Source organism: Vigna unguiculata, chromosome 11 (genome assembly GCF_037176805.1).
Source record: "Vigna unguiculata cultivar grain cowpea cultivar isolate G323 ecotype 2 chromosome 11, ASM3717680v1, whole genome shotgun sequence".
NCBI classification, from domain to species: Eukaryota; Viridiplantae; Streptophyta; class Magnoliopsida; order Fabales; family Fabaceae; genus Vigna; species Vigna unguiculata.
In genome coordinates, this window is record NC_140802.1 from 27,358,965 (window position 1) to 27,369,108 (window position 10,144).

The window sequence follows — 10,144 nt, forward strand, 5'->3', positions numbered from 1 at the left end:
ATTAAAATTCTTTATAGATGATTAGTTTAAATAAAAAAAAATCCATAAAAGTTTTATTTATTTTTAGTTAAAATAATTTATTTTCGATTATAAAGATTTCATTGAAAAACGGACTTTATTCAATCCAAGCATCTCCTTATTAAAAAAAAATCTTATTGTTTTTTGTTTGTCTTCGAAATAGTCAAGAATGCTAACACCCAAACCTCGAATTAGCCATTTTTTTTCTTCGTGAAAAGCACCTTGATACATGATCAATACTATATAACTATTCTATATACGTTGAAAAATTGAAGACCAAAACTGCAGAAATAATATACATAAAGACGTGCGCACCACCAATAACTATTCACAAAGTCTCTGTCAATGTTAATAATATATAAAGAGGGTTTGATTGAAATGCCTTTCAATGTTTGAGGGAAAAGTCACAACCTTTGTTTTTTATCATGGTCTTTCTTAGGTCTCAATTCTTAAACCCTAATGGGTGATTATCACAATGAAATGCCATGAGTTTAATTTGTAAATAATTATGATTAAGATAAAAATACATAATGACGTCTACGAATTTGGGTATGTTAAAAACTTGAAATAAACCCTAAAAGGATAGGTAAACCACACACGCAGACACAAGGAAAACAATAGAATAGGACATAAAAGAGAAGTCTAATTTATTTTTCATTAATCAAGGCATGGACCCGAAATCTTAGTTAACTAATCAATGTCTAAGGAATTGACCAAAGTCATTTTCTTGAAGGTCAGAAGTGGGTTTCATTTTATTTTCTTCCTCAAATTAAATTCCCACTTGGATTCATCACTTCTCTTTATTTCATATCACATTTGGTAATTTAGGTGTGTTAGGTTGACAGTTGGAGTTGCTTGATAACTTCTATTCTCATTTTCCAGAACCTCTAATTGCCATAGCCAAATTATATATCTTAGTCATTCATGCACACAACTGTGAAATTCATGCATTTTGGACTATACTATGGAAATAAGAACTTTTTGTTTCAATTTAACTTATTATCTCACATATTCAGACAAGTCTTAGCCAAAAATTAATACATGTGATTTCTACAAAAAATGAAACACGTTTTAATTTGGAAATATTAAGTTTTTTTTGTCCTGTCAGATCCCTCCAACTCATTAACTAGCAGTACACTATGTTTTTATGATAAAATAATGCATATTAATTTTTGGTATAATAATGAGAAATTTCGTAAAGGATAATCATTAATTAAACTCCTTAACACTTTTAAAGAAAGATGCTTTCAAAAGGTTTAGCATTGGCCACAGAAAATTTCCAACGGGCACGAGTTTACCTCATCAAGATGGCATGAATATGAAGAAACAGAAGTCAGAACTTCATATATCATATCCAAAACAAGTAAATAAGAATCAAACTTGATATCATGATGATGTGCGCATTGCAAGCATACATGCATACAACACTAACAAAAAGTTTTGGTGCAGTTTGTTCACAGCGTGGAACCAATCATTGCTGTGCAGAAGATAGAAAAAGCAACGAATGAACAGAAGGGGTCCTTCAGCAAATGCTCAAGTTTGAATCTACAACAAAGCGAGGGTCCCACATGTCCACCTTGTTCAAAGTTCAAACATCCCTCGCAAGTGTGTGTGTGTGTTGTGTATGTGCACTTTATGCTTTTGTTGTTGTAACAACAGCCCCTGCTCCACCTTCATCAGATTCCTCAACTCTTCTCTCTCAGCTTCCTTCTTGGATTCTCACTCACATTTGCTTCACTTTTCTTATCCTTCTCACTGCCCCACTGTTGGTTTTGGAGTTTTGTGCTAAAATAAAGCCTGTGACTGTCTCAGGGTTACCTCTGTTGTTTTTTCGCCTTGTATGAACCGGTGAGTTTATGGTCCAACATGGTACACGTTTTTCTAGAACATGTCTGTTTTTTTGGTCTAACGTTATTGCTGTCGGTGTTTTTTATCTATCGGGCAATGTTTTTCAGTAAGGGTGTTTTGTGTTAGCGTTGTTCTTTGCTGATGCTTCGTTGTGTAATGGGTTGCTCTCCCTCTCTTTCTCTTTCTCTGTTGTATGAGTTTATTTGGTTGTCAAGAATTTTCTGGGGCGGAAATAGTTATCTTTATTTGATTTAAAGCTAGATTTGGGTATAGGAAAAAGGTTAACTTTTTGCAATATGGAGAATCATAGTTTGAATCTCTGCGATGAGAGATGCTCACATTTAGAATCGGATGGTGTTTTTGAAAAGGATTGTGTTCAAAAGGACGCTCACTTATTGTGGAAAACCAGAAAATAATTTTGCTCAAAGCCGGTGTTTGCCTTAGTTGGATTTTATCAAAGAGTTGAGTCGTTTTTCATAAATCTAAACTTTTTCTTGGCACAGTAAGATTTTCCCTGTAGAAAGAATTCAAATGTGAATATTTCACTTGGGTAAAATATTGAATTCAACTCCATTTGCGTTGTGTAATTTTTTTCCGTATGCTGCTTCTATTTTGGTCTTCGATGCATTCCTTGATTTCTGTATAGTTGTTATTTTTGACTAATTGACCTTTCGGATTGACAAGCTGGGTTGTTATCTGAAATCATTCATTTATTCTTTTTTACAATTTGCTGTGTGTTATTCAAGACAGTTATGCCAAGCTGTAGCTTTTAAGTTTTCTCTCAGTGTTGTGGTTTTCAACAATATATTGAAAAAAATTTATTGAGGGCACTGAAATCCCGAGTAATAGCCTAACAAGTCCAAGTTTCAAGATTAACATTTACGATGTTATTGAATATTAACCATGATTTATTGTGTGTTGATGTAGGCCTATGAATGGATTGGAAGATGAACAGGGAACAATAGCAAAGAAGTGAAGAGGAAATGAGAGAGGAGTCAATAGGGCTGATTATTGGGGTTTCCATAGGAGTGGTTATTGGACTAGTTTTGGCAATTTTTGCATTCTTCTGCCATAGGTATCATCGGAAGCGTTCTCAGATAGGCAATAGCAGTTCTAGAAGGGCTGCTACCATTCCAATCCGCACACATGGTGCTGATTCTTGCACCATTCTATCAGACTCAACCTTAGGTCCAGAATCACCCATAAAGTCTGGAAGGTATGGCCTACCCTTCTGGCTTGAGGGGTTTAAGAAGAGTAGTAACATGGTCCCAGCATCTGGTTTACCTGAATATGCATACAAGTAAGAGTTTGTTTTTTATACCTAAGTTTTAACTTATAATATCTGTCTTTTAAGATAAAAGCCAAAGGGTAACTATTTTATATGGATATGTTTAACTTTTAGTGACTTCAAATTGTAAGCAAGTGAAATTCAAAATGTTTGACTGCGTTTGTGATTCTATCTGTTAAATGTCTTGTTTGTAATTCAGGGATTTGCAGAAAGCAACACATAATTTTACAACGGTCATAGGACAAGGTGCATTTGGTCCTGTTTATAAAGCTCAGATGTGTACCGGTGAGACTGTTGCAGTTAAAGTTCTTGCAACTAATTCTAAGCAAGGGGAGAAAGAATTTCACACAGAGGTTGGTTGATTGATGATGTTGCAGTTTTACAGTCCTTATCATATTCATTCATTTTCTGCACTGCCTTTCTTTTCACTCCAGGCTAATTTCCAATTGCAACCTTTAATGTTCTACCGTTTTCTCAGGTCATGTTGTTGGGAAGATTACACCACAGAAATCTAGTGAATTTGGTTGGATATTGTGCAGAAAAGGGGCAACATATGCTTGTATATGTATACATGAGTAATGGTAGCTTGGCATCCCACTTGTATGGTAGTAAGTCATCTTTTTTCTTTTTTCTTTTTTAATCAGAAAAAAATAAAATTAATAGAGAACACTTGGGTGATCTAACGCTTTTACATAAAAAAAAATTCTTACGACCTAAAAGATCCAATAAAATGTTCAAAGATGTATAACAAGAAATCACATACATACAAAATTTTGTCCAGAAAATCTTCAACACAACCATACAGTTTGTGTTCTTCCACAAATAAGAACTAAACAAGTTAGTTTTTGGTATGTGATGGATAAACATTAAATTCACCACCACCACAACTGAACATCTCTTGTGCTTCGGTCGTTAGGTTCCTTTTATCCTCATAACTTGTTTTAGGAGTAGGATCATATCATCCACATTGCACGGGTACTACCTAAAAACATCTTTTGCTTGATAATTTTGTTATCATCGCTGGTTCAATCATTGCCCCTCTCTCTTTCTATGTCATTATTTCATTGTTGCTCTCTGTAAGGTAGTAAGTCATGTATTTCTCCTTTTGAATGACATGTGTAGACTGTTCTTCTATACAAACTTTGGTCCCTGAACGTATTCACGGAATAGTAGTGAACTATTCTATGCCTTTCAATTGATTATTTGGTGTATTGGATTGCAATAATAGATTGAACAATATTCTTTTCTTGTCTCTGTATTCAGGTGATGTGAATGAAGCCCTGTGCTGGGATTTGAGGGTCAACATAGCTTTAGATGTGGCAAGAGGCTTGGAGTATCTTCATGATGGGGTAAGTTTCCATGTGATCTGAACCAATCAAACTATAACTTATATATTGCTATAATTGTTTGTATTGTCACTTCAGGCAGTTCCTCCTGTAATCCATCGAGACATCAAATCTTCCAATATTCTGTTGGATCAATCCATGCGAGCCAGGGTATGTCCTTGTTACTCGTCCACCATCTTTACCATTAAAAAAGTAGATTGTAAATTGCAAGAAATACACACACTACAATAGTATTGCAACTTTTCATGGTCATTTGTTGTAGTTAGAGTCGAGTCCAAATATTAAAAGAATTTTTAATATATTTTAAAATACCAAAATTAATTTCAATCGGCATATTTTAAAGGTACAACCGAGTAACATCGCTAGAAACTCAGCGGATAATCAAAATTCGTTAGGATTAAGGATGCTTCATAGTTGTTAATGTTGAATCAAGCAGGTTGCTGATTTTGGACTTTCAAGGGAAGAGATGGTGGATAAACATGCAGCTATTCGGGGCACCTTTGGGTATCTTGACCCTGAGTATATATCTTCAGGAACATTCACCAAGAAAAGTGATGTATACAGTTTTGGAGTGTTGCTCTTTGAAATTATAGCTGGCAGAAATCCTCAGCAGGGTCTTATGGAATATATTGAGCTTGTAAGATCTCTTTCTCTCACTCCAAACCATACTGAGAATAATTGTTAGTGCTTACAATCATAGGTATATTCTTAGGAGTAGAGAATGAGTTACTTAAAGTGGTACTTAAATTTTTAGAGTTCCTCTCTAATGATTAGGTTCTCTTGTGCTTAAGTCCTAATATGTATGTAAATAATAAAAGATAACATTCAAAATTAGGTTGTTGTTTTAGAAGAAATCTATGATTGTCACATCAATATATTCTTTGAAGATATTAATGTGTCTAATTTATATATGATTTTTTACTTTTGTTATAATAAATATTTCCACTTTCTATTTCAATAATTAGAGTTTGTTAAGAAGAAACTATTAGGTTGTTAGGAATCATCATAGTACCTCTTAATCACTTGTAATCAACTATTATTAATTTTATTTTAAGAAAAATGTTATTAGGTTTTCCTTTTTTTGTAAATTAAAATCTTGAATACAGATTACATCAGAATGATTGTATGAGATGATAATTTCATAAAGATCCATCGAGATCATGAACTCGATTCTAAATTGTCAAACAATTTCTTCTTGTCAGGGCAATTCAATACAGTTCTTCAAATACTTTTAATATTGTTTTACTGTTGGAATTGAACTTTAACAGCATAATCTACCAAATAAATAAGATATGCATTAAACGAACATTATAAGATAAAACTTCCATTCAAGAGTAGCACTTGATGACTCTATCTGATGAAAATGTTTAATCTTGGTTGAATGAAAGAAAACATGTCGAAGTCAAAAGTAGTTGTCAACTTGTAAACTTTGTTCACTTAACACATCATGCATATTCATTTTCTGCGCTAACCAAATGTGACTGATGGATGATTAGGCAGCAATGAACATCGAGGGAAAAGTTGGGTGGGAAGAGATTGTGGATTCTCACCTTCAAGGAAACTTTGATGTGAAGGAACTGAATGAAGTTGCAGCAGTAGCTTACAAATGCATCAACCGTACCCCAAATAAACGTCCTTCTATGAGGGACATTGTGCAAGTGTTAACAAGGATCCTTAAATCAAGGCACCATGGGAATCATCACAACAATTCCTTGTCAGCCACAGATGAAGTTTTCATTGATCCTGATCAGCTAGAGACCGTGATTTCAGTCACTGACCACAGGAGAGAAGAATCTAAGGATAATCCTGCGACAGAGGTGTTTGAGGACTAGAATGTTGTTTCGTCTTAACCTCATTTTTTTAGTTAACTTCACCTTTTGATTTTGGATTTGCTTGTACATGGTTGTAGATTTGGTTTGTATACGGTTGAGTAAATGTTCCATCTTTCTTTTTCTTTGCCTTGTCTTGCAGAAATGATACACCCAAATTTGTAAACTAGTACTTTCACTAATGGAATTGAAGAGAAAGATAACTTTTCTCACAAATTTTAATAAATTTATTAGTTCTTATAGCAATTATTTTAAAAACCATACAGACAATATGATTAATTATGCAGGCATAACTATTTAATTCATGTAAATGTCATCACTATGAAAATTTAAATAAATTTTTTTATTCATTCTAACTTACATAGGAATGATAAAAGGAAAAATATTTTTTGACAAACAAAATTTTGACAAAGTTAACAAAACTTCTAAAAATAGAATTAAAATTAATTAATCTTTTATTTTTTTAATTAAAATAAAATAATAAAATAATATTTTTTTACCTAAATAGGAAAGTTTGTCAAAACTTCGTTAAAAACACTTTGTCAACATATCATGGCTCATGATAAAATGGGCTTGGGTTTGCCGGTTGAAATCATGGAGGTGCATGAAGAAGCTCCCTAATTCTAGGGTTTTGCTTCGGTGTCCTATTAAAGAAAAGGTTTTCATATCTTTCTACGTAAATCCAACGAAAATATGACATGTGTTATCATTTTAAATGATGTGACATTATTTTAGTTGACGGTCAAATCATATATGGTCATAGAAAGATGAAAAGATTATGTGTCACTACTCACCAGTGTCCTAACCACAAACATCGAATCATTGGAAGTTCTTCCTACCACCACCAGCATACCCCAACCGCGCCTCTCTCATTGTATAGAGACTTACTGAGCAACCATCGTTGTTTGACAGATATACCCCGCCAGCTTATCAAAGGAGTAGTCCATGACAATGACAAAAATAATCGTGTCGATAACCTATATGGTGGAGCATTGTAGTGATTAAGGACACTTAGTGGCGATGCTGATTTTGTCCTTTGTTTGAATGAAGACTCATTGCATGTTCTTGTTTTAGTGTTGGACTATAGATTTGGCCCGCGAGTCTAGAGGTTCAAGGCTGTTTGTCACGTGTTGAGTGTTGGTTGTTGGTTAAACTTTCATGGGTGAGGGTGTGGAGAGTGAAACCACCATTGACAAGGACTGGGTGATTGACGAGAACTGAGTGACCAGAATTGGGTTAGATAGTGATCGGTTGCAGATATTTAGAAGTGGTTTGACCGTCAACTAAAATAATGTCACATCATTTAAAATTCATTACATATGTTATGTCACAATTGTTACATCAAAACCTCTTATTGTAAAAGGGTATGGAAACAACGCCCATAATTCTAATATATCATATTGTTCTAACTTTACTATATAAGATAAATTTTTGTTGTCATTGTCTTAAAAAAAAGTTTTCGTTATTTAAAAATAATTAATATAAATCATCAATTCTCTCTATTATTTATATAACTTAACGTAAAACAAGCAGGATTGAAAAAAGATTAAAAATTTATAATTTTGTAATAATCAGACCAAAATGAAATCCAAATGAGAAAAGTATATGTATATTTAATAACAAAACAAAACACGTAATAATAACCATTTTTATGGGTCAATAGATTTTATTCGAGGCCTATAATTTATAGAAGTTATCCTAAAAGCTTTTACTTCTTAAACCTGCACAATTTCTTCACGCACCCCTTCAAATCTTTGAAATGATCACTTTTACCCTGCGTATATGATTTTCGAAATACATGTTTCCGAAACTTTTCAAAGTTTTCAGAATATACATTAATATATATAGAGCTTTCAAAATTGATTGGAACTCGCGAGCCAATCCGGCTCACCACGGATTTGGACTGGGTTGGGTTAAAAAAGTTTTACAAATTTTAATAAGGATTGATTTTTTACCCGACTCATCCGGATTGAACCTGTGGTGAGCTGGGTTGGCTCACCAACCTGAAGATAAAAGGGTCACACAAGTGTTTTTTATTAAGTTGGACTTTGCATTTGCGTCATGTTAGGTTTTTTTTTTAGCCAACACATAAATAATTTGTATTTTTTTATTTATTTTGATGTGTATTTGGATTGTATTAAAGTTTATTTAGATTTTAATTAGAATTAGAATTTAGTTTTGACTGAAAAAATAAATAAAAAAATTGTATTCTTTTAATTAAGTGAAGCCGTGAGCCAACCCGTTTAATCCATCAACCCGTGGTAAGTCGAGCCGAGTTCGAATTTTCTTAGTTCGCTAAAAAGTGAATCGAGTTGGGTTAGCTCACTAAATTATCAACCCGTAGTAGATTGAGCCGGGTCGGGTTACCTAGCTCTAAATATATATATGAAGGGAGATTTTTGGAACAAAATTTTCGGAATAAAATTTTCTATAGAGGATTTTTGAAACACAGTAAATGTATTTCAGAACAGGTTCTTCGAAATGAAAATTTCAAAATATAAATATTGCCTTTCCAACGACTTTTCTGAAAAACTCCTATATGAAATGTGTTCGGAAAAGAAATTTTCGGAACATATAAAATGTGTTTCGAAAAGAGATTTGCGGACATTTTTTCTTTTTCCTTTTTTCCTTTTTCTTCTTCTACAGTGTTATTTCTATCCTCTTCCTCCGCAACATGACTGACAATAGAAGCAGCAGCGAGAACAAACAACTATAATAACAGTGGTGTGATACAATGAACCAGGGTATTTCACTATTTTCCTGACTATGAAAGTGCAGATAGTAATTATAGAAGTGCAACAATAGTCTAACCAAAATTACACAAGAACATGTTTGATTTTGGACTTAAACTTCACATAAAATAATAACGGAACGACTTTTGAATCAAGAAAATAGCTAAACTTTTCACAATTTATTTAAATTAATTTTAAATACAAATATATTTGCAGTATATTTCAAATTGGACCACGCAAGATGATGTAATGTGTTTAGTTTTAAATAATATTTAGGATGACAAAATGCATTCAACTCAATTTTTATATTTGGGAACAAACTTAACAATTATTATTTTAATCTTAACTTTTTTTCACTCAATAGTAACATAATAGTAAAACTTGGTGAAGTTACACTTCAAATAATTAAGGCTACATAATACATTGTTAGATGGTGGGTTGACTTTGTTCAGTTGACTTTGTTTATTCAACATTAATTACGTGCTCCACGTTGTAAGATAGAAATAATATCTAATGCTCTTCATTTTTTTTTTTCTGGAAATTGTGTTCTGACTTTTATGAAGTCCACATGATTGAAAAAAATATAAATGAAAATAATAATGAATTAATTGAAAACAAAACGTGAATCGAGACTCTTACTTTTTCTCTCTCTTACCCTTAAAAATGTCACAAGAAATGATCTTGATTTTATTCTTCAATAGGAGAAAAATAATTTTTAGTAGCCATTACATAGTGATAAAATGGCGCTATATTAAAAAAAATGAAAAATTATATATTTATAATATATTTCGGAGCCTTTTCTCTTCGCGGAAGCTATTTTAATGTGTAAGTTATCTTCTCCTCATAGATTTACCTTTTCATAAGTGTTTTTCTTTATCTATTAGTTGATTTTTTTTCTCAATCATTTTCAAATTTGTTTTTCTTTTGAAATTTCAAATTCCGATAAATCCTAATTTTAATTACTTTTGATGTGTTTTTGTATTGGTTCAAGTTATTTTTTGCATTCCATTCTTCTATCTCAAGTTCCTCACATAGGTAAGCTTTTTAATCTACAGAGAGAGAGAGGAAGGGTAAGGTAAAGTA

General features: G+C 32.6%; 1 protein-coding gene across 2 annotated transcripts; it reads left to right on the forward strand.

Moving 5' to 3' along the window:
• The first annotated feature begins 1,264 nt into the window (after window positions 1-1,264).
• LOC114168751 (calcium/calmodulin-regulated receptor-like kinase 1) lies at window positions 1,265-6,575 on the forward strand. 2 transcript variants are annotated; one of them, XM_028053669.2, is made up of 9 exons: window positions 1,265-1,381; window positions 1,468-1,866; window positions 2,794-3,166; window positions 3,354-3,507; window positions 3,633-3,759; window positions 4,418-4,503; window positions 4,579-4,650; window positions 4,937-5,137; window positions 5,997-6,575. In XM_028053669.2, the coding sequence occupies exons 3-9, from the start codon at window positions 2,850-2,852 to the stop codon at window positions 6,330-6,332; spliced, it is 1,293 nt and encodes a 430-aa protein (XP_027909470.2). In that variant the 5' UTR covers window positions 1,265-1,381; window positions 1,468-1,866; window positions 2,794-2,849; the 3' UTR covers window positions 6,333-6,575. The 2 variants fall into 2 exon arrangements, with proteins under 2 accessions (XP_027909470.2, XP_027909467.2); XM_028053666.2 differs by having other exon boundaries at window positions 1,267-1,381; window positions 3,633-3,762.
• The last annotated feature ends 3,569 nt before the right edge of the window (window positions 6,576-10,144 follow it).

What these genes read in the sequence shown, in the direction of transcription:
- LOC114168751 (XM_028053666.2), top strand. Translation starts at nt 2,850, where the DNA reads ATGAGAGAGGAGTCAATAGGGCTGATTATTGGGGTTTCCATAGGAGTG. An exon ending in TTACCTGAATATGCATACAA is followed by an intron (nt 3,167 to 3,353) that starts GTAAGAGTTTGT and finishes TTTGTAATTCAG; the next exon opens with GGATTTGCAGAAAGCAACAC. An exon ending in AGAAAGAATTTCACACAGAG is followed by an intron (nt 3,508 to 3,632) that starts GTTGGTTGATTG and finishes CCGTTTTCTCAG; the next exon opens with GTCATGTTGTTGGGAAGATT.